General features: G+C 39.9%; 3 protein-coding genes across 5 annotated transcripts in view; 2 read left to right on the top strand and 1 right to left on the bottom strand.

Moving 5' to 3' along the window:
* uba7 (ubiquitin-like modifier activating enzyme 7) overlaps positions 1–12,701 on the top strand; it is a 33,283-nt gene extending 20,582 nt beyond the window's left edge. For 2 of the 3 annotated variants that reach the window (XM_023279788.3, XM_023279787.3), the window contains exons 22-24: positions 8,586–8,687; positions 10,107–10,189; positions 11,657–12,701. In XM_023279788.3, coding sequence (XP_023135556.3) covers positions 8,586–8,687; positions 10,107–10,189; positions 11,657–11,789 — 318 coding nt within the window. In that variant the 3' untranslated portion in view covers positions 11,790–12,701. The remainder of the gene's footprint in view (positions 1–8,585; positions 8,688–10,106; positions 10,190–11,656) is intronic. The other variant, XM_055010469.1, reaches the window with a different exon arrangement.
* A 315-nt stretch (positions 12,702–13,016) lies between these two features.
* Positions 13,017–15,589, bottom strand: LOC111574956 (PAK4-inhibitor inka2). Its single transcript, XM_023279801.3, has 3 exons — positions 15,463–15,589; positions 15,329–15,380; positions 13,017–14,131 (listed from the first exon to the last, which is right to left on the bottom strand). The coding sequence occupies exons 1-3, from the start codon at positions 15,567–15,569 to the stop codon at positions 13,196–13,198; spliced, it is 1,095 nt and encodes a 364-aa protein (XP_023135569.2). The 5' UTR covers positions 15,570–15,589; the 3' UTR covers positions 13,017–13,195.
* A 95-nt stretch (positions 15,590–15,684) lies between these two features.
* Positions 15,685–26,626, top strand: LOC129347297 (probable serpin E3). The gene is made up of 6 exons (XM_055010470.1): positions 15,685–16,393; positions 18,315–18,542; positions 19,261–19,530; positions 21,926–22,009; positions 25,022–25,172; positions 26,128–26,626. The coding sequence occupies exons 1-5, from the start codon at positions 16,213–16,215 to the stop codon at positions 25,024–25,026; spliced, it is 768 nt and encodes a 255-aa protein (XP_054866445.1). The 5' UTR covers positions 15,685–16,212; the 3' UTR covers positions 25,027–25,172; positions 26,128–26,626.
* Positions 26,627–26,929: the final 303 nt, after the last annotated feature.

The following is a 26,929-nucleotide window of genomic DNA, read 5'->3' as shown; positions in this document are numbered from 1 at the left end:
TCCAAACTGGTGCAGACAGAAATGTTTGCTGAAAGAAGCTTGTTAATATGTTCACTAAACAGTAGTCCACATTATTTGTTTTACAGAATAAAATAAAATTCCTGGAATCAGCATGTATGACATTTTTCCAAGTGCCCACTAGTGTTGCCACTACTAGGTAAAAGTGGTGACTCAACTTGTTTTTTGTATTTAGCCATTAAAAGTTTTTTTTCTATACTTGTCTCCTATCTGTGGAAACACAGCCTGCAGTTCAGCCTAATTCTGGAAGAAAGTCCCTGAATTTGTATCATTTCATTTTGCTCACAGAGACAGCATTAACTTAATGCTTCTTTGTTGTTGCCAAGGTCATTAGTTTATAAATTTGCCCATTAACTCACAATTATAAAGGCATCCTATCATGTCTCTCTTTCATCCTTTCTTTAAGTTACCTCAGCACACTACAAACATTGAATGAGATTCAGCCTGTCCAAATGACATGGTGAATGGTTTTTGCAATGACAAAAATCTGTTTATATTATTCAGACAGCAGAATATATTTCATGTGATTAATGTTGTTTTTGCTTAGAGCCATCATTATGGCCTGATGGAACCTAGAAGCTTGCTGTAACTGAAGGGAGATACATTTTCTTGACTGAGCCTGTATTAAACATGGTAGAAATCGATATCACTCTGTCAGATCTTCCCACTGTACAGTGCCTCTGTCAGTGTCTGTTTAATATTGCGACTTGTGCAGCCCTTGGACTGAAAAGTCTCCAGAATACCTCCATCTAATAAGTCTGCAGACTTGTATTCTTCTGGTCCTGTTTCAGATCTCTGGATCTCCATGTATTCCTCTACATCTGGACTTTAAGTTGCATTGCTTATTTTTATATATTAGAATGATTAAAAAGTAAGACTATTCTAAGTTGATGTAAAGTAAAACAAATATTATTACTATTATTGATTGTGATAACTACTTCTTGTATCTCAGAGCATTTTTTTACAACTTTTTTCAAGAAGCCTTTGAGCACTGCTTAAAGCAGTATAACCTTTGCTATATCTGGTCGATGCAGCTTGAATTAGTGTTTGATTCGCCTGGTGATCTGTATGGGAGTCTCATGTGTCCAGCATCACATAAACTTGTGGGCTTATTTCCTGTAGATAAGAATTGCACATCATATTGAACTGCAGATATCAATAACTCGCTCCAGTTACCAAAACATGGAGGAGTTACGTCATTCCATGTAGCATCACATCATGCAACCAAAGAGTGTGACCTTTGATTTCTAAAGCTCAGATCAATGCTAGTAATTAGGATGTCGAAACAAGGGGCACTCTGATCAGAGTTTGGAGCTGTATGTTGTTAATGAATTGATCACTGGGAGTGAAACATTTGGAGAGAGCTGTGGTCCACTTCTGAGCTACACTCCAACAGTAATCACTACAGGTTACAGTAATCACAGTAGTCATTGTGTATTTGTATACATATGTATATGCATGTCTTGTGCGTGTTTGCTGTATGCATAAATCAGTCGAAGTGCTTTAATATAGGACTTTAAGAGACAAGATCAATGCATCATTCCAACTCAATATAAGAAACATACTCATGTTGCATTTTTTTTGTTTCATTCATTCATTCATTCATTTTGATTCATGGCTTTAAAACTGCAGTTCTGTCAGGCATTTGCTGTTTGAGTGTCTCTGCAGGCTCCAGCATGTCAGTGGCCCTTTTGGAAGATTTTATTGACTCAGTGCTTCTGCCCCAGGTCGTTTTCAGTCAGGTGGAGTGCTGTTATCTTCTCGTTTGAAAGACAATCGCATTGAGATTTTGTTTGCTGTTTTACACGTCAATGGAAGCCTTTCAAAAGCAAAGAGCTGCTTTCAGCCTGTGTGTCAAACCCAGCACTCTCCTGAAAAGTGTATGTGAGCTGCTGAGCTGCGACTCTCGCTCCTCCTCCACTCTGCACCAGAATACCACAGGTTATCTTTCAAAACACACTCCTACAATCTAAATAAAAAGCACCTTTTGATACTGCTTTTGATTCTGTTTCTCATGTATGCAGTGTGGACTCCTGTCAACTCTTTGATAGGATACCAGATAATTGCAGAGGTTTGGGTGGAGCAGTTGGAGGTCCTAGCCATCTGTTTCTTAACTTTAGTCCAAAGAGAGTGGTGATCAGTAGTGATCAGGTAGCAGATGACACTCCCAATCAGACAAAAGGCACATTTTACATGACAGTACTGCTGTCCCATTGTGAAAAAACACAAAAAACAAACTTGAAAACAAACAACTATGTCTGTGAATATTCATGTTAACTGCTCTTAACTGATATTATTTCTGATTATACTAAATCTAACTCAAACTGGGATTTGTGTGTGGTATTATTATGAAGCTGGATTGTTTAGTCTTTATTAGATGGCACACAATCACCAGAAGTAACCTCGTTTGACAATTGCAGTAAACTCTCTCTCCCTCTCTCTCAACAAGTAGGTCAACCAGAGCATTGATTCTCTTGTTTTCACAGGCAAATGTTATATAAATTTAGATTATGGAAGACTTCCATATTTACAGCTGAGAGCTTCCAGCAGTTGATATTGTCATGCACTGGTTGGTTATGTGCTGTAAGCGTGACGTAAGCACTGGATGGTGAAGTCAATACAAAAAAGAGCATGTTCATTATGCACTTACGTTTTCAGTAATTGCAGTGCTTGTTTGAAATCTAACAGATATTTCCTAGATTCGGTGTGTTGCTTCTATGACTACATGCAATGCTGTTAAAAAAAAAAAAAAAAGTCTGGCTATCCTCCACTTTTCAGTTGTTGCCAGTTCAGTAAAGCTAAAATAACCTTGGTGCACGCAGGCTCATTCTGCAGTATACCGCATATACAATAGTCAGCAGCAGTGAAATGACTTTCAGGCACAGCTGAGGACTAATCTGGGATATAAAGGTTGAGGGGAAAATTACCAGATTGTCTACAGAAGGAAAGCTAAAAGATATATAAAAAATACAATCTAAAGAGACCACACAGATTCTCCATATGCCTCGTCTAAAGCTCACTTTGAAGCCCTGCAAAGGAAAATCGTTGCCTTTGAAGAAACAGGCCTCCAGCCACAACGGGCTGTAAAAACGTTTCCACTGTTGGGATTGTGGCCAAATAATGAATCGGAGCCAGAATCGCGCCTATGCAGAGGTATTTCTTGTGGCAGACTTTCGGTAGGAGGACTTATCGAAGTTTTGCCTACTGGCTTCGGTTTCCTGTCTCCAGAAGTGCTCTTTTGTCTTAAAGGGCAAGATTAAAATACACATAATGAACAAACACATTATGATTTCACTCCAAATGCAGTGACCTGTGCAAAATGACCAGCATGATTGTGCTTCTGTCAAACTGGGATTCTTTCTTCCTCCTTATCAGGTTCATTAGCTGGACTTCCTTTGGCTGCACTCCCATTCCCAGGATCCTGTGTATATCTGCAGACAGAGGCGTCTATTTCTGGGCTCCATCAATCAAGTGGCCTTGTTATCATGAGCCACTTTATTGTGTATCAGGTCATATGTTGTTGTCTTAAGAGTCTGGCACACTGAAAATATTAAACATTGCTGCAAAGTTTTAACCTTCCAAAGCTGTAAGCAGTAAGTAAAACCAAAACAAAAACCAAACTCATTTTAAAATGTGAACAGCATAGAAGATGAAGGCTGGTATCAGCATGAAGGCCTACAGTATATTTTAAATAGTGATTTATATCCATTAATATCCTTTGATAAGTTGTTTGATTGCAGGTCCAGACAGAAACAAGGTCGATTGACTCACTGGAAACAACACTGACCTTTTGATCATGTAATTCTATAAAGTTGAAGTGTAGCTACAGGAGAATGGCTCTCATATGCTGGTTTTATTCGATCTTTAAATGACTTTTTCTTTAACATTTACCCACATCTACTGCTTAAAGGTCATTTGTGATTTTAGTACTTCTTCAGTATTTTTGGACTTTAGTACTGACCTATGCACTGAGTAGTAAACTAAACCAAAGAATGTTCAAGTATGATGCAGTGATCTGGAACATAATATAGGACTTAATAATGAGTTCATTTACATCTCCCATTTTCACAAACTGTTAAAATAACACACGTTTTGTTCCTTCATTGATATGCGGTCCTGTTATACAGTTCCAGGAGTGGAAACTACAAAGGTGCGTGTTTGATTCTGCGTGTGGCTTATTTATAGATTAGATAAATCACTGTTTGCATTTGGATTTTTCAGGAAGAGAAGGAGAGCTCTCCAGGCTTCCTGTCAACAAGAGGAAGCAGCCGGTTGTTTTGGCTGTTTATGTCAGTTGTTGGGGAACTTCATATCAGCATAGGGGCAGAGAATTTATCACATGCTAGTGTCAAATGATTGCAAAGAAACAAACACATTATTAAATTAAATATACAAGAATATATTTCTTGTAGGATTGTGCAGCATTTTGAATTTTGAAGGTTGAAATGAATAATGTTGGTGTTACATGAAAGACATATGTCCTTAAATTGTGACTGAAGTTGATGCTGTCAAAGTTTACATTCAAGGGATTTTGTCTGTGATAATCATCCATCCATTATCTATACACTGTTTAATCCTCATTAGGGTCGCCACGAGCTGGAGTCTGTCCCTGCTGACTGAGGGTGAAGGCAGGGGACACCCCAGACAGGTCATCAGTCTATCACAGGGCTACATATAGAGACAAACAATCACACTCACATTCATACCTACAGACAGTTTAGAATCACCAGTTAACCTGAGCATGTTTTTGGAATGTGGGAGGAAGCCGGAGAACCCAGAGAAAACCCACACATGTACAGGGAGAACATGGAGACTCCATGCAGAAAGATCCCGGGAAAGCCGGGACGCAAACAGAGGATCTTCTAGATGCAAGGCGAAAGTGTTAACCACTACACCACTGTGCAGCTCCTGTGATAATCGATTATATATAAAAAAAACAGGTCACTAGCAGTAAAGCCAGAAAAACTTAAAATGTAAAAACTTAAAAAACTTCAAATGTCATTGTTTTTCATTTTTGTTTTTAGAAGTCCAGCTGTTTCATGTTTTATGGGTACATTCAAAGCTCTGTTTATAATACAGACTATACAGCAAATGAGAAATTTGGCCATCTTCCAACAGCAGAGCAGACAGAGTATAAACTTCTGTATGTTTACCATATGCTCGCCACTGTGACTTTCTCGGCTGTGACTTTCAGGCCGACGAAGTGGCCATTTGTCTCATCTGAAGTCAACCTCGACCAAAATCCTGACTCTGCTTTATGTTCAAACAGACACACAGTGAGACAGGACAGTGAACTGTAACACAGCACACTTGTAGCCAGTATCAAATAAGCAAAGAAGGTTTTCCTGAAGTTTAACAACTGGTCAAGAACTAACATGTTTCTCTGAATCAGTGCAGTTTCCTCATATTCATTGCCAGACACATTAGAGACTTATTTCTAATGTGTTTACCTTGAGCGCACTCAAATCTCAGCTTGCCTTTTTCAAGTTGGATGCTCCAACCACAAGGCTGAGCCGTCTGAGTGCAGCTGTGATTAGCCACCAAGCAGCACTTGGCAGGGATTTGTCAATTGCGCTCTTAACAGGTGACCTCTCAGACAGTAATTCTACACTCTAACCTCAAGTCAACCTTGGCCAACTTTAATTGCGTTGACTTACGTGATATTATGTATTTTATCTTGTTAATGACTGCAGTATCTACATTGAATGTGGTTGGTTTATTAAAGCAAGTACATCAAAAAGCTGTAGATTAAAGTGTGTCTGCGTATTATGCACTACAAAGAATCGTGTGTAGACTCCCAATAAATCTCTAAATAAGACAGATTTAATGGTATTTTCCACTCCGGTAATTTGTTTCTATCTTGCTCTAAGAGGAGTTTCTGTTAACTTTTTTTTCTCTTTCCATAGAGGTAGCTTTTTCATCGGGGCATCTCTGTTTTTATTGTGGAAGTTCCACAACAAAAAAGAGCTTGTGGGAAACTGTAATTGTTTCCGGGAATCAGTTTTGGTTTCATTATTCTTGCTTTTTTTTTCTCTCCTGCTATAATGTGAATAGTTGACGTCACTTTACATACAGACTGATACAGTAGATTGGCTTCAGTTTCCTGCCAGAGTTGTGTGACAGACATGAGAGAGAGGAAGGGAGGAGAGGGAGTAAAAATAGCCTGCATGCCTGCTTTGCATTGTGTAAAATCAGCATCTGCACACAAAAGCAGTTGTGAAAATTTCTGCCATGGGACCAGTGAAATGTGGGGCCATTTTGCAGCCCAACAATGATGTTGTGTTTGCATTTAAAAGAACATTTCAGGTTATAATTCTGCTCTACCCATGTGAAATTTGAGGCTGTACTAAAAATTCACTCTGCACACATATTAAAATAGCTGACATTGCCGGCATTATGATGTGCATCTTGCAAACAAAATGTGCTTTGTCTGCAAACTGGGACAAAGGACATAGACACCCAGTTCGACTTGAGGAGAAGTATGCTTCGAGTGTGTCTCCATAACCCAAAGCCCCATATGTGGTGGGAGTTGTGAGGGCTAGTCAGAAAGTTCCCCTTGGCTGCTCGAGCAGAGATAATTGGACCCAGGTTCAGCCAGAGTTTTGGTATTCACAGCTCGAGCCAAGTTTTGATCTTCACAACTTCTCTTACCAGACAGCCTGTGTATTCGCAGGGTCGTCTGATTAAGTGACATATTTTGACGTATTTTCTGCATGTGAGGAATTCTGACCCACTTCGGTCAGGTGATGTTTTGTCTGTAGGGTCCTACACGTGTGGATAATGATGTTTAGGGTAAAAACATGCAATGACTAATACCTGTCCAGTGGCAAGAGAAATAGATGTCCGCAGGCTTTAAATTGATCCGTCTGGCTGTCAGGAGTTTGTTTTGTGTCTTTGTTTGGAGGTCAGAGGTTGATCATATAGGAAAAAAGCCTTACAGGATGCCAAGTCACTTTCTGGTCATCCATAAAATCTGATCTCATGAGATGTGAGAGGTGTGACTGCAGCCTTTAGGGTGACAGGGGACCCTGAGGCAGGAAAAGGAAATGACTTATACCTGTTTGTGAACTATCAGTGAAATACTATTTGTTCAGCTTCATTTGGACTCACAAGACTCACGTTTCTCTTGTCTTTAGGCCTTGATGCATCACATGCGTTAGTGCTGTTGACAGAACAACATCATCATTTGTAGGGGCCTTCAGTGTCAAAGAACATAGGTATAGTGCAAGTCCTTTGATTTTTGCTGAGCCTGCAGTAAGGCTAAAGGAAGGGTCATTGGTCAGTAGGTAAATCTGCCACTTTAGTCTTGGATATAATACCTCAAAAACTAGCTTATTGTACTTACTGCTTTGTACAGAAATCTGTGGTGTCTGGAGAATTAATTTTTGTGACTTTGCTGTTCCTAAGATGTTTCTGTTAGTGCCACCAGCAGAGCACAAAAAGCAGCAAAGTTTCCTTCCTATCCACTGAAATATCCCAACATCTGTTCAGTGAATGTCAACAACATTTGTTACAGACATTCCCAGGAGCATCAGCACAGACCTCCACATGTCACTTATCATCAATTCTAATAACTTTGGCGATCCCTTCAGTTTTTATCTACAGTAGTAACATTATCAGTTTAAAATTTCCAATTGAGACACCAATGCTTTATAAATAACTGCATAAATGCCAACATATTAAATTAAGATGATGACTATACTAAACATGAGCATGTTAATTGTCACCGACTGCTACCTTTCTGACATTAGCATAAAGCCGCTGGCATGGCTGAAGATGCTTAGTGTACTTTCATATACATGTTAAACTACAATTAATGATTATTTATCCTATCTGATGGGCTTAAATTGAATTTAGGCTAAAGTAAAGTAATGCAAAAAAAATCACATTTTATTATATTATGCAAATATGAGTCCAATAATTCCAAAGGTTGGTGTTTACAACAATATAAAACATAGGAAAGCAGCTAATTTTACGATGCAAGAATGTGTCTCTATAGAGAAGACTTTAAAAAGCTGCAGGAGACATTGACTTGCAACGTCTGAATTTCAGGAACTTCAAGTGCAATCTGGCAAAGTGTCTGGAGAAATTCCTATGTTGTTATTTCACTGCCTAGAGCAACACATTTATACTCACACAGATGCGGGTTTTATAAGCTGCATTCTTCAACTTCTTCCTCAACATTGTTGTATTTATATCCTTTTCCCCAAAACAACCTGAGTTACATGGCTACATGGCCCTTTTTTCCTGCCACAGAATAATTATTCAAATCTGAAGAGGAAGTCTGAAAGATGTAACTTGAGAAAAGCAAGAGAGTCACTCCATCACATATGAGGAAGAACCTTCTTGACCTCACTAAGGCTTGTTCGGGTCTAATGATTGTTCTCAGCTGCTGTATATCGCAGCAATGAAAAATGCAGTCAGCCTGTCTTTGAGTGTCCAGGACTCTTGTTATGGACTCGAGTATTTTCAGCACATCCTCACAGCAAGCAGTACTTCGTCTGTCAACTTTGCCTCTGTGTCTGTGTGTGTCTTTGTGTTGCTGTATGTATCGTGTCTATCGTCAGGTCGCAGGAAAGAAATACACCTCGTGGGATGACTTCCTCGTTGAGGGCAGACGCGGCGGCCAGCAGGAAATGACCTTGGAAGATCTGTTCCAGTATATCAAGGTATGGCCTCCTTATTCCTCTCAGCAAGGAAGTACACACTTTCTTCACACCCGGTGCTTCTGAGTGCATTTTTTATGAATGTCTTTTTTTTTTATATTTTCCTAAACCTGCTCACCTTCCTCCAGTGCACACAATGCCTATTGTTTGAAATGATTGGCCGCTTTACACCTACCTTTACGACTTAAGCCCTTTTTAGACATGACATGTAACATTGCTGCTTCACCGGTCTGTTAAAGTGACGGCGTTCTGTCATCAGACATCGGTCACTTTTCCGACAAACCCGTAGAGAAAGCTGTAGTATACAGGTGATACTTGAATGTTTATTTTATTTTTTTTTAAAATGGTGACAGTTTGTATTAATGAACATTTAAATGTAAATATGAGAGATTATATTCATGCTGCTAATTTCCATCTAGAGTCCCATTCCAGGTAAATTGTGTTTTAAAATTTGAATCAAACTTGTCACTAAAAAAATACAATGCCTGTTTCAATACAATGCATACAGAAGTAATAGGGTAATTTATTGTTTTTAACTTCTTTGTATAATTTTTGTACCATTTGAAACTTGTCATTAGTTGAGGATGAAGCCATTTTTGATTACAGGCTGCCTTGACATTGTTGTGCTTTTACTGTTCTGTGGCCTCGTTTGTCCATCTTATCACCAGAAATGCTGGACAAGAGCAACAAGTGATACTAAGTGTATCCTCTACTCTGACAAATGTCAAGCTCTCACTGGCACCATATTGTAGAGCATCATACTATTAATTATCATGATGTTTGCTTTTTTAAACTGTTACAGCAATTTCAGACAAACGGTTGTCCAGAAACTACACCATGTACACCATATTATCTCAGTGTACAAACAGTATTCATAATGTTAGATAATTGTGCTTCTAACTGGGGTAACAGACTAAATGTAAACTCACTCTGTTTGTTAGTATGAACATGTCTTAATGTTGTAATATTATTTCCATGTATGCATGCACCCCATATGAGAGCTCCAGGAAACTGTGAATTTAATACCTACAGTGTGATATGTGTTATTTGCTACCAGAAAATCTGAGCACAGGACTCCTGGCTTATTGTTATGCATGTGCATTCTTGCCCTTAACACACATTTGGTTTATTGATTCTGTTGGATTTCTCTCTGAGGAGGCAAAGAAAAAATAAACTGGCAAGTGTTCGTATTGCTCCAGATTTTGTGTAACCTTTGACCGGCTGGGTTCCTTTGGTTTGCTTGTGGAGACGCTGAGTTTCCTGAGCTGCTGAAGTTGTTTGAGGTCACACTGTTGCAACTTCAGCTCTGCAGACTCATGTCTTTGTAGAAATTATGTTTGTGTAATACATGCATGCAAGGCTCTATTTGCCATGCTTGATGTATTTTGCTGCAAATTTATTGGATTATTTGTCTTTTTGCAGGAAAAATACAGCTTGAATGTCTGCACTCTGTTCTATGGAACTGCTATCTTATACAGTGGGCAAGAAGACAGGCTGAAAAAGAGGTATGTCCAGTTAAAACACAGATACAGTACAACGTTACATAGAGCTACACATTTACACCCCTGCACACAAACAGTCACAATAGGCCACGTTCCTTTGTTTGTTTAGATGCTAAAGGCAGGATGAGGTGTTTCCTCTGAGCCCGCGAGAAGAGACCCTGTTGACACACAAACATGCTTCAGTGAACGCAGATGATTGAGACGCCTCCTCAGGTTTCCTTGTGTTTGTTGAGGAAAAGAGTTGAGGACTTAAGTTACTGTGAACTTTTTTTTGTGCATCTAAGAAGTCGGGCTGTTTGGGCCTGTTCAGTGCTGCAGTACATTAGATGAAGGTTTTATCAGCCCCCGGGATGTTTGACATGAATCAGAGGATTCACTTTGTGAAATTTCCTCATCAGTTAAAGAAATGAATCACCACAGAATACAAACCCTGCGGGACATTGTGACTCCTGAAGGTGGGAAAAGTGTAATAAATCAAGTTTAACCGAGTGGGTTTACAGACAATAATTCACCAGGTAAATTGAAATATTAGATTATTTTTGCTTAAACCTTGCTGTGAGGTCTTCAAACAAAATGTGCACATTTGTTTACGTTTTTTGTTATCCAGTCTCTGGGGAGCTGGTGTTGTGAGTAGATGAAACTACAGGGGAGACAGGCAGAGTGTCGGCCATGTGGACAGCAGACCTACATTACAAACACCCTCTCCAGCAGTCTCTTCCTGCCACAAGCTTCCTGTGGTCGGCCAGTGAAAGGGGAATGAAGAATATAAAAACACAGATAACACCAAAAATCACTGTAGGAAACAGTTACTCTTGTTTTAGATTGTGGTTGTTTTTCAAAATTCCCATGTGAATAATGTAACATAATACTTTTTTTGACTTCCTTAACAGGTTTGTGAGACATAAATCCTTAAAAATAGGTCACACTTCTTACTATCACTTAAGGAAAAGGTTAATTAGTTTTCTAAAACTGATTTAGTTTCAGCATATCTTCTATAAACAGAATCAAATAATATATTTGTTTGGCATTGTTTTCAAATGTGGATTATTCTGCATTGCTAATGAGTTTTTCCAGCAGGAATGTGCAGTTTCCTGTTTTAATGGTAAGAAAAGGAAACCTGAGTGGCTCAGTGATGTTTTTGTTAGTTTTTTTGGATAATAATAGTCACAACAGTTAATAGCATAAATGAATACACCCTATTAGGCTTTGGATATACATGCACTATTTGTTAGTAGGATCAGTTCATCATTGGCTTAGGTCTTTTCATAAAATTTGTTGATAAGACAAAAGCAAAAAGTGACGGATTGTTGCTTCCTAGCAGGAAAAACTGTGTTTATGTCCGCTGCTGATAGAAAGAAATGTATGCAACATAGTTACATGATGTACCTGATAATGAGCTTTTTTAGCTGGTGCATTTTCATTCATAAACCTTTCTGAACTAAACTTACTTGAAGTACACTTGTTCTGCAGTGTGTCTGAGGTGGTGAAGATGGTAACAAAGAAAGACATCCCTCCACATCGGAAGATGCTGGTGCTGGTCCCCTCATTTGCTGAGGATGAGGACTGTGAGTATGTCCCAGCTATCAGATACTTACTCTTGTAATGCCTTCAAAAGTGGAAAAGTGCCACATGGAGCTGCTTTAATGTGATGAAGCAAACTCAACTCTCCTGTGGCATCATTTTCAGTATATTCTACTGATTTTAATGCTTCAGCTATTGTTGACCAAAGTTGATATCTCAATGATTTTTATGTCTTCTGCCTTTTTATTTCTGTCTTTTCATTCCTTAGATTGGTATTTTGCTAGCGCACTGCCACTTTTTATTGTTAATCACACTTATGTGATGTAAAATCCCACTGCTGCCCTGAATAATTATTTGGCCTGTCACAAAAATACAACAAAATGTGTATAGATTGATATACAGTTCCTCATCTGAACATGTTTTTTGTCAATTTAAAAGAAGAATCTTATGCAACTCCTTTCTTTTTTAACAGAAACATTACTCCAAAGTTCTGTTTCTTCATTTTTGGCTTTGGGTAACTCATAAAGTGTGTTTTTTGAGTCGGGTTAAGAGGTTGTGAAGATATTGGCACTCGCGGGTCAGTGCTGGGAACTAGGTTTAGTTCAGGCCAGGCTGAGCTCAGTATTGAATGGGTGGAGGCAGAAGACACTCGCACCACCATCTTCCACCCCCACATCCCCGAGGAATCCCTGATCTGTCCAGATTGGAGAAGCTGGTGTCATCTATGAGGCCTTCATCTGTCTTTAGATGGCTTTTGTGAATGCTTTGCCACAACCTCACAATGTGTTTCACTCCACTCTCCCACATTCACATGCTGACATTTTTAACATGCTCTGCTTCCCATTTCAATCATGTCATGTGAATCTTCTCTGTAATTATTACTGAAGCTACTTTTAGATGTTATTTATCATCACTGTGAAACTGGGATTATGAGACAAGCATGCAGTTTGTCAAAGTGTTTGAACAATAATGTAATAAATGTGTGGTTGAGGAACTTATGTCTGTGTACTTCACTAATAGACACCAGTTCCCTAACAGTCCCTTAGCTATGATGAACACACCACACCCAACCCATTTTAATCAGAAAGTCCTGCATCATCCCCACAGTGCACAAGTCTTCACTGTGCTTCTCTGTGGACTTTTCAAAAGTGCTATTTCAGCTATATTTCTGTCAAAAGATGACAACATGCTGCATTGATGTCAGTGGCAGTATGCCTGCAGTACCATGTCTAATAAATGACTAAGAAGAAGATTCAATTTTTGTTTTTTGAATAAACGACATTAAATCCAATGACAGATGGCTATAACATTAAGATTTTGGCATTTTTTTTAATACATTTCCAACATTTTTCACTGCCCGCACTCAAGCAGCAACAGAAGATATTTTCATTAAATACAAGAAACCTTTGTTCCAGATGTATCAACATTAAAAAAGAATGGTCTTATTGAAATTTGTAGCGTAAGATCAGTCCGTAGGTACAGCTTTACTCAAATGTATCCGATGATGTCATTGCATATGATGGGCTGTCGACTGCCTGTCTTCATGAGAGCAGTGAACTGGTAGAAGTCAGTGTCCAGTTGGTGCAGCCCTGTGTGGGACTGGTGAAAGAAAGGTTTGAGAGATTGGAGTCCCACTGGACAGGACAACCGTTTGGGAGCCTCTGCAGCCCTGTTGACCTTTGTGGTGTCTGCTGGCCTCTGCCTCATCTCCACACCTTTAGACATCCCTGCCAGCCTCCGCCGCATGTTACCCAAAATGTCTTTGGCAAGACGCCGACCTGCACTGGGCTTCAGTTCTGCTGGCTCAGGACAGTCTGGTAGGTCCATCCAGTTCTTTATTAGGTCAGCAAAACTGTTGTCCCCCAGAACCAGTGGTTGTCTGTTCCTGCTGCGACTCAGCAGTGAAGTTGTCCAGTCCTCCGGATCACTGGCCTCAAATGAAGTCCAGCGCTCCAGGCAAGCATCAGAGGTTGATTTGGGCCGAATGCGACCAGAAGGTCCTCTGTTTGTGCGAAGGCAGGCAGAAGAAGAGACTCGCACGTTTCTGGTCCTTCTCAGCACCACACCTTCATCCTGCCAAGAGGCCTCAGAGTAACCCGAGTCAAAGTCCGCACTCTTCTCACTGCTGGGGGAGCCTTGTGCCAGCCGTTCATGCTCCTGCTGCTCCTCCTCCTCCTCCTCCTCCAGCGGACTGGCCAGGCAGCAGGCAGAGTCGTATGTGCTGGCCTCACTGGCGTCGGAAACACGTAGACGAGTGAGTCGCTCCTGCTGTGCCCTCTGTTTGCAGAGGCGTGTGACGGCGAAAGAGCGAACACATGGTTCACTCAGTGGCCTCGGCCTGCTTATCTGCTTCAGGTCCTGCAAGGATCTCATCATGCACTGCATCTGGTCCCGCAGGCAGTCAGTAGAATCTCCTAAACAGAGCTGCACAGTGACAAAGAGACAAACCGTTAGTGGTGCAAACAGGATTTTAATAAAGTGTATTTCAGTCAGCACTTGTACCAAAACAGTTTAAAGAAATGTGTACTGCAGCAGTCCAGGGAGCTGTTAGGCTTCCTCCCAAACTACTCCATCGTGCCCCGGCCAGTTTAGCCAAAGCTTGAACAGTTCCTTGTGTTATTTCCACAACTTGGCCAATAAGATTTTTAGCAGCTGAGATCATTCCGCTCTATGGTCATATAACAAGTGAGGCATTCCTGACAAACCTCAGAACAGCTTTATGGAGACCATCCCAAGCAGTATGAGCGCAGAAAATGAAAAAAAGCTCAAATTTAGAGCACAGGATGCACATTTTATTCTGTGAAAAAATCCCCCTGCCTGCTAAAGTTGGAGGGGAAGTCTGAACAAAGTGGAGCTGCATGTGGAGTGGAGAGTGTGCAGGCTCACATATCCTCTCTGGACCCCTCTAACTGGCAGGATGTTGACTGGTGGATATTATAAAGTCGGAAATGACAGCAACATTTTGGAATTAGACAAAGATCATACACTCATGAATCATATCATCTTGTAGCGTTTAGGTGGGCTGGAATCAGTTCAATCTAGTTGATGAAACAATTGAAAGTTTCATCTGATCTTTAGAAGAATGGAACTAAGAAAATGAATGATTTACCAGCTTTCCTTCTGTCAAAAAATAGTAGAAATTCATTTTTTTAAAAAGATCTTCTAATTCTTAGTTTGTTGAGCCTCTCTGCTCTGCCAGTGTTTGGCTTGGAGGAGTGAGGAGACCACAATGCCATGATGTTATCACAGCTGTGGGTGCTGAACCATTTGGCCCCTGAGGGATCTGACATACAGAGGCGTCCACAGTGGGACTCAGTGGCCAGTCTGTCACTTTTTAAATGCCCTGTTCTTCTCGGCTGCTTCCACACAATGGAGAGAGGTGATTCACACAGCTGTATGCATTTGACAAGGACAGTCTGGTTTGAATTAAATGCGAGTTGGGGATTGGAACACCGTTTTCCCAGGACAGTCGTTAAAGGAAAAACATACGACAAAAATGGTCTCTAGTGTCTTGTGCAGAGAACAATTCATAAAGCCTTTTCTAATGGTCCTGGACATTTGCAATCACGAACAAATCTCTGTAAAAAAAAATATACTAAAAATGAGAAAAAAGAGGCTTACCATTGCTTGTGAGAAAGTGTTTGCAGTGGAGTTCAAAACTTTGTTCTTTTTTCTGGGACAAAATAGAGAAATGCATTTAGAGCATGTAAAACTATTTAAAAACGTTTTATTAGTACTGCAGTAAAAATACTCACCTTTGCATCCGGTTCAAACTTAATCCAAGCGCACAACAACTCCAGAGACGAACAGCTGATCGAAGGTGAAGCCTCTCCTGCGTCCTCCTCCCTCCTCTGATCCACATGAAGGTCTGTCAGCGGACTTTCACGATGCTCAGCTCCTCCTTCAGCAAATCAGAGCAGCGCATCACGGAAATCAGCCAATAGGAAGTCGCCTGAAACAAGATACTTCCTGGAGTAATACCAGCGGTTCCTACTGTACGCACATCTGGAATTGTGAAAAGTGTTTCTTTTTAAACCAAAAGTTCAATTAAGAAAAACGAAAAACAAAAAACGGAAAATTTAATGTTTTATCGGAGATCAATTTAATTCAATCTAATCATATATTTGTAGGAATATAAAGCCTAATTTTTTTCTAAAAAATCGCTCACAGTTTAGTTTTCGTTAAACAAGTGCCTCCTTTTCAAGACGCTTGCTTGTTTCAGTACATGAACACTTTGCTTCAAACTCCACTTCTCTAAAAGTTGCCTTGCACGTCTGCTGTGACTAAGATCTCCTGCAGGGCTCTTCTGATTTCCACATGGCGCCACCTTGTGGATCCCGCGGTCATCCTCCACAAAACCTCACGTGTTTGCAAACAGTTCATTCACCGTTCTTCTCTTAATGAGCCTTTTGAAATGCAAACTATCGCATACAAACAGTCAGTGGCGTACACAGATAGATACCAGGTGGCGCTAGAGCACCTGCCCCTTGCCCTCAGTATCAAGCATGTATCAGCTGCACATCCGGCTGGCCGTCAGCCTCTACCAGAAGCTCACCCAGACGGAGAACACCTCCAACCTGATCATGTCTCCGACCAGCGTCTCCTTGTCCCCGGCGCTGCTGCAGCTCGGGGCCCGGGGCAACACGCTGGCTCAGCTGGAGGGGACTCTGGGATACAGCGTGAACGGTAGGTTATCTCATGTTTCTGATCATATTCAGGTAGCATTAGTGGCTCCTGGAGAGGCTGCGGTGGCCCTCAGGGCTGTTGGTACCAGGTGGCGTGGAGCGGTGGTGTCTGGAGTCATAATACCTGCCTCCACACCAACTCTAATCTCATTAACCGCTGCTGCAGCTCGGCCTGTGGGTCAACAGGTTGTGTGTTTAATTACAAACTAAATGAGAATGAGCTGCTGTTTGCTTTACCTGCAGGACACGGTCTCGCCTGTCAGGGGATGGAAGCTGATGACAGGAGATTCTACTTCTACTGTCTGGCTTTCAAAAGTTTGACTTCTGAAACATCCGAATCATGTCTCATGTTGTCAGCGTCTTGTTGTTAGAGGTTTCTGTGAGCAGAACAGTTTAAAACTCAGAGCTGTTTAATATGTGGTGGTGGAACAGCGGAAATCTGAAAATTCCCACACTGGAGAAACTGGAACCAGCGAGTGTGTGCCAGTTTTAGTTTGATAAATGTCTGAAATGATCAAATCATTGATTCCATGACTAATCCCACAAAGTCACGTATTCTTAAATTAGTCTGTTTTTGTCCAGTTTGGTGCTTCTGCGTAGAATAGACGCCACCTTATGGTAGAAATCACACGGTGTAGTGACTGCTTATAGGATATACAATGACTGCTTTTTACATATAATAAGAAACAATGCAAGTCCCTCAGCGTTTGATCAGTGAATGGACAGAATGAAAAACTAACCAAACAGTAACAACACTGAAGGAATCTGGAAGAAAAACAGCATATTCCTTTTATTAACAGCACTAGATTACAGCTGGAAGCAGAAGCTGGCATCTCTGTACACTGTACTGTCAAAGCAGAATAATACAGAGAAAGGAGACTCTAGCTACAGACCTATGGAGACAGGTAGAGAAAGATGGGTACAGAGGACATCTACCTCCTACTGAAGCCCTAGCAAGAGCCCACAGAAACAGCAACAAGAGAAAGAAGTGAATTGACTGACTGCTAAGAGAATCTCTGGTTTGATTTGTGTTTTGATCATTTAGTCTAAAATACTGGGAGGCTGCTGGAATGAATATATTGTTGGAATGAATATATTGAATTCAATATTATTTCACAGGTTTTGAACAGAGTGTGAATTATATTTTAGCAGCAGCGCTGATGATCGGATGCTGAAACTGCTGTTAACCCTGGTGTCATGCTGCGGGTCAAATTGACCTGTTTTAACGTTTGAAAATGTGGGAAAAAGTATATTTTCACAGTGAAACTTCTGATGTCCACATTTTTTGGGAAATTTTTGAAAATTTTTTGGTGGAGAAAAGAAATGTTATAAAAATGTTTCTTTAAGAACATTCACAAAGAAATCAGATGTTTTTTGTGAATGTTCCTAAAGCAAATAGAAGTTTTACTGATATATATGCAATCACTTTAGATATTTTTGGGATTTTTTGGAAGCTCTTTACTCATTTTTTGAAAATATTTACAAGAATTTTCTTGCAATTTTAATTTTTACTTTTTTTTAAAAATACATTTTTTAAGGGAAACTTGAAACTGGAATTTTCTTCATGAAGGTTTTGAAAATTTTCTGAAATATGGGGATTTTTTTGCAGAATTTTTGCATTTTTTTCAGACAAGGAAACAATATTTTTGGTGCCCATGAATGAAGACAACAGGAGGGTTAAGCAAGGTCAAGCGTTTTCCAGTAGTTTAGTTTCCTACAGATCTGTGGAGGGAAAACCATTGTTGTGCATAAAGCTGTTGATATCCAGAAAGAAGAAACCTGTCCTTCAGATAAACATCCCTCCAGGTCTGATCTGAAACCTGTCCTTCAGATAAACATCCCTCCAGGTCTGATCTGAAACCTGTCCTTCAGATAAACGTCCCTCCAGCTCTGATCTGTCCTCTGGGTGCTTCTTTCTGCAGACGCCCAGGTCCAGGACTTCCTGCTGCACTCCCAGGGTGGCGTGAGCAACAGCAGCCAGGGCATGTGGCTGCAGCAGACATGCACGCTGTTCATCCAGAGCGGTGTCCAGCTGCTGCCCCAGTTCACCCAGCATGCAGCAGCCTGGGCCAACACCAACGTAGTCCGAGCCAACTTCAGCCAGCCCAACCAGTCCCACAGCCAAGCAGAGCGAGGAGGACACGGCCACGGTAGTCCAGACGTCTCTATACAGCACTCACACATCTAATAGTCAGCTCTTTATTGAAATTAATACAGTTTTAAGCTTCTTTTAGCTGCTTGTTTTGGTTTTATGCACATTTACTGTCTGGCTCTGTGTTTTTGTGCAACTCAAATCAACCTATTTTACTGTCCAGCATCAGACAGCAAACAGATGAAGTATAAGAACATCTGGTGAAATGAATGCAGAGACACATAGAGCTGAAATTAGACTCCAGTGAGATGATGATGATGATGAATGTGGAACTAGGAAATTGTTTCCTAACATGTCAGCTCTAAAAACTTTATAGAGAGGTAATATTTGAGCTCTAACATCCCTAGTTTCATATCTTCACCCTATACATGAAGCTAAATGTAACTCCCTGTTCAGTGAGTCTACAGACTGGTACCAGTTCCATTAAAGAGTGTTTTTACTTCACAGTATTTTTATACTACAGGTAGTACTAAGAGGAAAACTAAAAATAATTCCGTGTAGAGAATGTCCTTATTTTTTATGTGTATCATGTTGCCACCCTGTGGAAGAAGGTTGAGTACTTATTTTAGCATATATTCAGGACTGCATGTCATGCTATTGGTTCCTGTTGTTTGTAAAGAGAAGTTCTAGTCCTGCAGTGTTTTTATAAATGCTTCTTTCCTGTTCATGGCATCAGACCACATGAGTCGATAACAGCCTCGTGGCCTCTCCATTAGCCCCTGCCGTTCCCTGGTTCCCCCCAGATGAGTCGTGGCCCCTCCAGTCAGGAAGCAGCAGCGTAGAGCTCTCTGGATCAGGAGAGGCCCAGGCCGAGGCCCTGTGGTGGGGACACCACCTGCAGGTGGTGCTGGTCAACACGGTGGCCTTCAGGGGCGTCTGGCAGAAGCAGTTTCTGTTCACCAACACCCAGAACCTGCCCTTCATCCTGTCTGATGGGACTCCCATCAAGGTGCCCATGATGTACCAGGCTCCAGAGGTCAGCTTTGGTAAGAGACCAGAATCATCCGCTGGATGAGCTCCTAGGATGTAGTTAGATGGAACTGTTCGGTTTAGTTAGACCAGTGTATTATATGACTGGGTGTAATTCTGTGATTAGTTTCACTTATCTGAAGTCTCTTCTGCTGCACGTTTCATGCAGCATCCTCCCCTTCTGCTCTCACTGTGTTTGCTCTTAGCGACTGGAAGCTTAACAACATGCACGCTGAGAATGACAGGTTTTGGTGAAAGTTTAGATTGTGCAATAAGGCCGACCCTCCTGGTCCTTCAGGTGGTGAAGGCCTTTTATTGACAGAGCTCTCCTCCCTGCATGCAGACATTGCTGTCTAGGCTGCTGTTCCTTCATCCTTGGCTTTAAACAGGCTGTTATGTTTGTTTTACAGAAACCCTTTTCTTTAACCTACAGCAGGATAACAGTGAGCTGCAGCCAGATCTTTCTCCTGCAGTGAATCAGTGGTTTGGTTATAGAGACCCTGTTAGGGGTCGCCTTGAGCTCTGTGGAGGTTTTTAGCTTCACCACTAAACAGGTCTCAGCTCTCTTATCCAGCAGGAGCTGTTTTCAACAGAACCCACTGAGATTTATTAGTACATCTAAAAGTCTCAGACAGATAGAGTTAGTGACTGAACAGTGCAGAGCATTTAAGAGCTTAAGATTTATAGCCGATAATATGTCATATGTGTGTAGTTTTGAACCTTGAAACACACAAAAATATGCCATGTGTGTGTGTGTATATATATATATATATATATATATATATATATATATATATATATATATATATATATATATATATATATATATATATATATATATATTAGGGATGGGACGAGATCTCGTGCCACGAGATCAAAATGTCACGAGAATTCCCGTGCACGCCTTCCACGAGATTGTAGTTTAAGTAACAGTCCTTTAGTATTTATTTTATCTTGGCCTGTTCAATATACTACTGCTGACTTATGCAATGACACCCCCCACCACTAAGGGGCAACAGTGCGCAATGAGTGCGCGGGTTGTTTTGATACGTGTGTGCCGGTGTGTGCACAGACGTGCTGCAGTCGAGACAGAGAGAACCGCCAGAAATGCAATGGAGTACGAAGGAGAAATCCAGGATCCATCCCCAACTTTTAAATCTCCAGTGTGGCAACACTTTGGTTTTCCGGTGGAAGAAAAAGATGGTAAAATATCCGCAAACAAGACACAAACCGTTTGTAAACACTGCAAAAAGATGTTGCCATATACAGGAGCTAACACGAGCTGTACGCAAAGACATTTACAGAACTACCACAAAAGCCTGAACCTGACCACGCCACCAAAAACAACCTCGAAACAACAACAGATTAGTATTTATTTATTTTTTTGAGTTATCCACAAATGTTTGCACATTTTGTTTTGCACTTTAAAAAGAAAGCACTTTTAGTTTGTTAACCTTCTCAGCTAAAAAACAATTTTATTGCAGAGAGAATTACACTCCTGTTTAAGAGCTGATATTTAGAGTTAAATTTGTTAATGACGTTGCAGTCTGCTTAATAAAAAGAAAATATATTGTGAAAAATAGGTTTCATGTATTATTAAAAACGGTAGTTAAAATCTCGTCACGTCTCGATCTCGTGAACTCAATCTCGTGAGATGTCTCGTCTCGTGGAAATTGTGTCTCGTCCCACCCCTAATATATATATATATATATATATATATATATATATATATATATATATATATATATATCTCCAGCGAATTTAAAAGAGCAGTATTTCTATGAACATTTGGAAAAATTGATATTCCTATAAAAAGAACCATCAAAATTACACCATTTAGACCCAGAAAAGATGAAAACAGAATGAATCTCTGGATTTTCAACTTTCTGAAGCTCCTTGAACTACTTATGCTGATTTTATGTGCCATACAGTGGAAAAAACAACTAAATTCAGGCTTTGTCATCAAAAGCACTTTTTTCTATATGTCCCATTTTCCTTTTTTAAAATAAATTTTAAATTATAAACATATGTCTATTCATTGATTCAACTGTCAACAACAATTTTATTTCAATTGAAAAACTTCACTTATGTCAAATATTGCTATTTGACAAAACTGCAATTATTGCGATTAATTAATTACAAAGCCTGCAATTAATTAGATTAATTATTTTAATCATGTCTCACCACTATTTTTAACATTTCTTTTTTTCCACCAAAAAAATGTTCAAAAATTTCCCCAAAATGTTGAAAATGGGGACATCAGAAGTTTCACTGTGAGAAATGTTTTTTTTTCTCCACATTTTCAAACTTTAAAACGGGTCAATTTTGACCCGCAGGATGACATGAGGGTTAATAGAACAGAACAAACCCAACTGTCTAAGGTTTCTAAAACATGATTTTCTATCCCTGCAGCGATGGTCCTCCTCAAAAGATCCAGAGCTCCAGTCTTCAAAGCAGATCGACCGTTCTTATTTCTACTGCGACAGGTTCAAACAGGTATTTACTTCACATCATACAGATGTTTTCAATGTTTTAGTCGAGAAAAGCACCCTAGTCAGGGTATGCTGTTTGACATTTTAGATTTAGTATGAAAATAAATAGATCTTTGAATGAGTTGCACTGATCAGACACCATAGAAATACTCAGTGGAGCAGAAAGGTTTGAGCTGAAAATAGTCTGAGAAATATTTCCTAAATATCTATAAATAGTGTAATAAATGGCTGAGCCTTTTTCAGAACCTGCTATAGCAGAGCTGAGAGACAAAGGAAAAGCCAGCATGAAGTGTCTTCCAGACCAGCTTCAGTACATCTGAGCATGGATTCTTTAAAGTCTCTGGAGGGATGGAGCTCCTGTCCTCTAAAGCAGTGGTTCCCAACCTGGGGTCCGCGCCCCAACAGGGAGGCGCCAGAGACCTGAGGGGGGGCGCGAAGCTTTGTCTGCTCTGAGGCTGTGATGTTATAAAAAATAGATTTTTACATTCTGGATAAAATCAGAGTAACAGACTCACTGTGTCATCACAAGTCTACCTATAAAACATTTTTAAAACACATTTATTTGGTCTTTCTTCAAAAATGCTTTGCTACTTCGATGGCCACACCTCCTTGTCCTTTCAGCTTCTCTCCACACTTTCTTCAGGTTGGCTCCGAGTTCATCCCGATTCATTAGTTTGTGTGCAGTTAGAAAATTACTGACGGAAACGGTGTCTGAAAAACGCAAAACGGGTGAAGATTCATCAGTACCTAAAAACTCTGGCTATACCTCGAGAGTTACCTTAAATTTGGTTTTATTAAAGGACAAGACAGAATTCTGTTATTTGTGGTGAAATGCTTGCAAATGACAGCATGAAGCCAGCGAATTACGGCGACGTCAGGAAATAAAACACAGTTTGGTAAAGTCGGAAAGATATTCACAAATACGGACTTCCGGCATCAATAACTCATTAAATATATGTTGTCTAAACATAAACGATGCCTCTTTTCCATCGTTGTAAGGTAGACAATGTGCTACAAGCCCAGTTTAATCAAAAGTATCTGTCTTTCAAGCTACAGAAGTAACATTGGTGTCTATGAGCAGCCGGCTGTGCGAAGAGTGAACAGGGACTGTCTGCAAAATGCAAAACCGCTGCAAACGGCGAAGACACACAAATATTCAACAAATTTACTGCAGCCAGCAACTCCTGCTGGTCATACTACAACTCTTGGTTTGATATAAAAATTTTTTGTTCATAATTTTAAGGATTTTTTTAGAAAAAAAAAATCAATAACTTATCTCTTATGCATTGTAGTGTCACCAAATTTACTGCAGCCATAAACTCTCTCCTCCTTGTCAGAGTACAACTCTTGGTTTGATATGAAATTTTTTTTTTTAGAATTTTAGGGAATTTTCTATTAGTAATGCCATTCAATAACTTCCCTCTTATGTTTTGTAGTGTACTTATGGTGTTTTTTTTTTTTTTTGGCAGCTCATAGGCGGGGGCAGCTCATAGGCCGGGGCAGCTCATAGGCGGGGCAGCTCATAGGCGGGGCAGCTCATAGGCGGGGCAGCTCATAGGCCAAGCCAAACAGGTTGGGAACCACTGAGTTAGAACATGGTGAAAGTGTAGCTAAAGTTAAGTTAGCGAAACTACGGATAAGCAACGTTTCCTTTTACTTCCAGAAAAATAAAAGCCTCATATTTGCTATTTATTTAAAAAATCACTAAAAGCAACACTTCCACCTAGTTTGTTTTAGTTTGTTGGTATTTATCGGTGGAGCAGCAGCACAATTTCCACAGACAGTTTTACTGTCCGTTGTCCTGTTTTAATGAGTTTTCAGTTCAGTAATTCAGTCCTTGGGCTGATTGGACCAACAGACACTGAAGGACTCCGACAGCTGGTCGGTCATAAATGATAATTTACTGATCGATGCCGGTTTTAATGAACTTTATGTTTAACTTCAGAGTCAGATATAATGTGAGCAGTGAAACCCAGGAGTCGGTGGAGTTTATTTGTGTGTGTTGACCAGAGAAGAGAGTTAACATCCAGTGAATATTAGCTTTAATGTGAATTAGCGATGCTAACAGAGCTAGCTGACCAGTCCTGATTAGCAGCTAAATGTAGCATCAAACTAACGATGTTTGTGTTGTTTCCTGTCAGCAGCTGAAGTGTGTTGTGTTCCTGTAATGTGGTTCATTAAGTTCATAAAACTGGCTGGTTGATGTTAATGTAACGTTCAAGAAACTTAAATGTGATTAAAACAGTAATGTTAATGTTCTAGTTGTCAGTAATCAGCTTTAATTTCACACTAAATCAGACTCTGATAGTTTTAAATGACATCAGTTTTGTTAATTTGTTGAAAATTGTCTCATTTGTTGTTGTGATGTTGCTGCTGATTCATTAAAAGCAGATGATCCATGTTGAAGATACGTTTAGTTCTAGTATCAGAAGTACAAGAAGGAAAATGGAAGTTTAGTTCTGCTACATCAAAGATTTCAGGATTAAAATAACTAAATGAGTCTTTATGGCTCAAACTTTATTTTACAATAATGAAATAATCACAGATAATAAAAATATAAATAGCTGAGAAAACCTGAGAGAATAATTTCCTGAAAAATCTGTGAAGGAAAAGCAGCTTTTTATCCTGAAAGATCAGAATCAGCTCCAACATCTGCATCTGACAGCATCAAATCAACCAGAAAGAAACGAAAAAAGAAAATGATTTCTTTCTGATCACATCTGTTCCGCTGCTCACATTCTGCTGCTGCTCACATTCTACACATTTATAGTCCACTTTTAAAAGTTCAGCAGACAGGTGCTCTGCTTTGGAGTGTGACGATGTCGTCGGTGATGTGGAGAGTGAAGTTTCTGTTTCACCCACAGCATGCTTTAGGGCAGCCGGGTCGGACTTGATGTTTGAAATACTGACAAACAGCTCAGATTTAACTGTCTGTAGTTCCGTTTTGATGGATGTTAAATTTTCACTCAAAGCCGCCAGGAGCTGGGTCATTAAAATAACTGCCGTCTCGTTACAGAGTGAAAGTAGCATTTCCTCCAGAACTGGTCAGAGATTGCAGCATCTGAGGGCCTCTTCAAAAGAAGACGTAGTTGATGAAGGTGTTCTGGAGCAGGACCAGAAAGACCACGACCAAGCAGCCTTGAGATCTTAGGCAGCATCTCCCTCAGGTGGGTGTCAACGGTGTTCACGGTCAGGTCTGTGGTAATCCTGTCAAAAAACAAAACAGAAAAAAATCTAGATTATAAATCAACATGGAACCAAAGCACTCTGTGTATAACGCCATAGTATAGGATGTAGTTCAGAAAATGTCAAAGTATAGTATACTTTTCAAGAATAACATAGTATGGCCTGTAGTTCATAGTATAGCATGTCGGCAAAAAAAAAAATCATAGATTATTATGTGGTTCAAAAAGCGCAAAATGATAGGATGTTGCCTAAAATTGTCATGTATGATATGTGGTTCAAAAAATGTCATAGTGCAATATATTGTCAAAATAGTATGTTATTCAAGAAAACATCAGAGTATAATATGTCGTCTAAAAAATGCCATAGAATAATATTTCATTGCACAAGTAAAAGTATAGTAATTTTTAAAACTGTTCAAATTCTTATAATATGTTGCTAAAAAACATAAAAAAAAATTAAAACAAAAAAAGTCATAGTAATATTTCAATTAAAAAAGCCTGTAGTATAGAGTGTCGCCCAACAAACGTCATAGTTTAGCATGTCACTCTAAAAACATCATAGAAAAGCCTTTAGTCCACAAAAAGTTGTTATGTCCTGGCTGTCTGAAGTAGGTGAGCAGCAACACCAAAACAGTCCAAACGCTGGTTTCCAGAGGGTTAGACAAGTATTTATTTGAAAGAGGAAGTTTACAACACAACATGTGAGGGGTTTAAAAACAAATGGGTGTTAGTAAAATAAAAATAAATAAACAGAACTAAAAGTGAACTTCATGTTGACATTGATGTGCACTCCAACCAGGAACAAAGTAAAAGATAATCAATACAAAAAAAAAAAACTCTTCCTGTTCACCTCTTAAAACCCAAAAACACACCGCAGTAGCACCCTAAACTAAAACTACCAATGGGTTTCCTGTTTTCCTTTCTGAACAATTCAAAGGTCCCTCTCTATCTCCCCACACATGCACCAACCACTGGAACACATCTCCAAAGTTCTGCCAGGCCAGCTCAGCTTCCCCTCAGAAGAAGTGCCGCCACCTGCCAGATGAAGGAGCCTTTTGAGAGGCAGCTGGCATCGTGATTGGACTGTACTTTGGTCTGTTCCAATCCAGCTTCAGCTCCAGAGACGGCAGGCGGGACGAGTCAACGGAGGCCGGGTGGACGAACGAAGGCATGCAGCTGAGTACAATCCAGAAAACAACAAAGGAGGAGTGCAGTGACCCAGGGCCAGAACAAGCAGAGTATGTCTCTTAGAAAACATCATAGTATAGCCTTTGGTATGAAAAAACGCCATCATATACATCGTATATTGTACAAATAACAAGTCAAAGGAAAGAGACATACATTGTAGAATTGTAGTAATTGTGGGCTGACTGATTTATTGATTATCAGTATTTTATTTTTTACTGATTTACGGTAATAAATACATTTAAAAATGGCGCTACTTTGGCTCTGAACCTTTATCTACCTGTGGTCGCTCTGTCTTCTGGAGTGATTTGATTGGTTATACGTCACGAATAAAACTCCTTTAACTTAACATCTGTAAATAAAACAAAAACGTACCAACAAAGTTTTCTGTTAGAGTTTGTGTTCTTCAGAGTTTAACTCCAAGATTTTAAATACTTTACTGCAAATTAATATCTACTCCAAATGTCTCACTAATAATGATTATCAGCCTTAAAAACCCACAAAACACCCCTCTATACTCGACCACACTTAGTACAGTCCGGTTCCCCCTTCTA

This window comes from Amphiprion ocellaris, chromosome 5, assembly GCF_022539595.1.
Source record: "Amphiprion ocellaris isolate individual 3 ecotype Okinawa chromosome 5, ASM2253959v1, whole genome shotgun sequence".
In the NCBI taxonomy this organism is placed as follows: Eukaryota; Metazoa; Chordata; class Actinopteri; family Pomacentridae; genus Amphiprion; species Amphiprion ocellaris.
The sequence above is the reverse complement of the archived record's forward strand: the minus strand, read 5'-3'. Positions and strand labels throughout refer to the sequence as shown.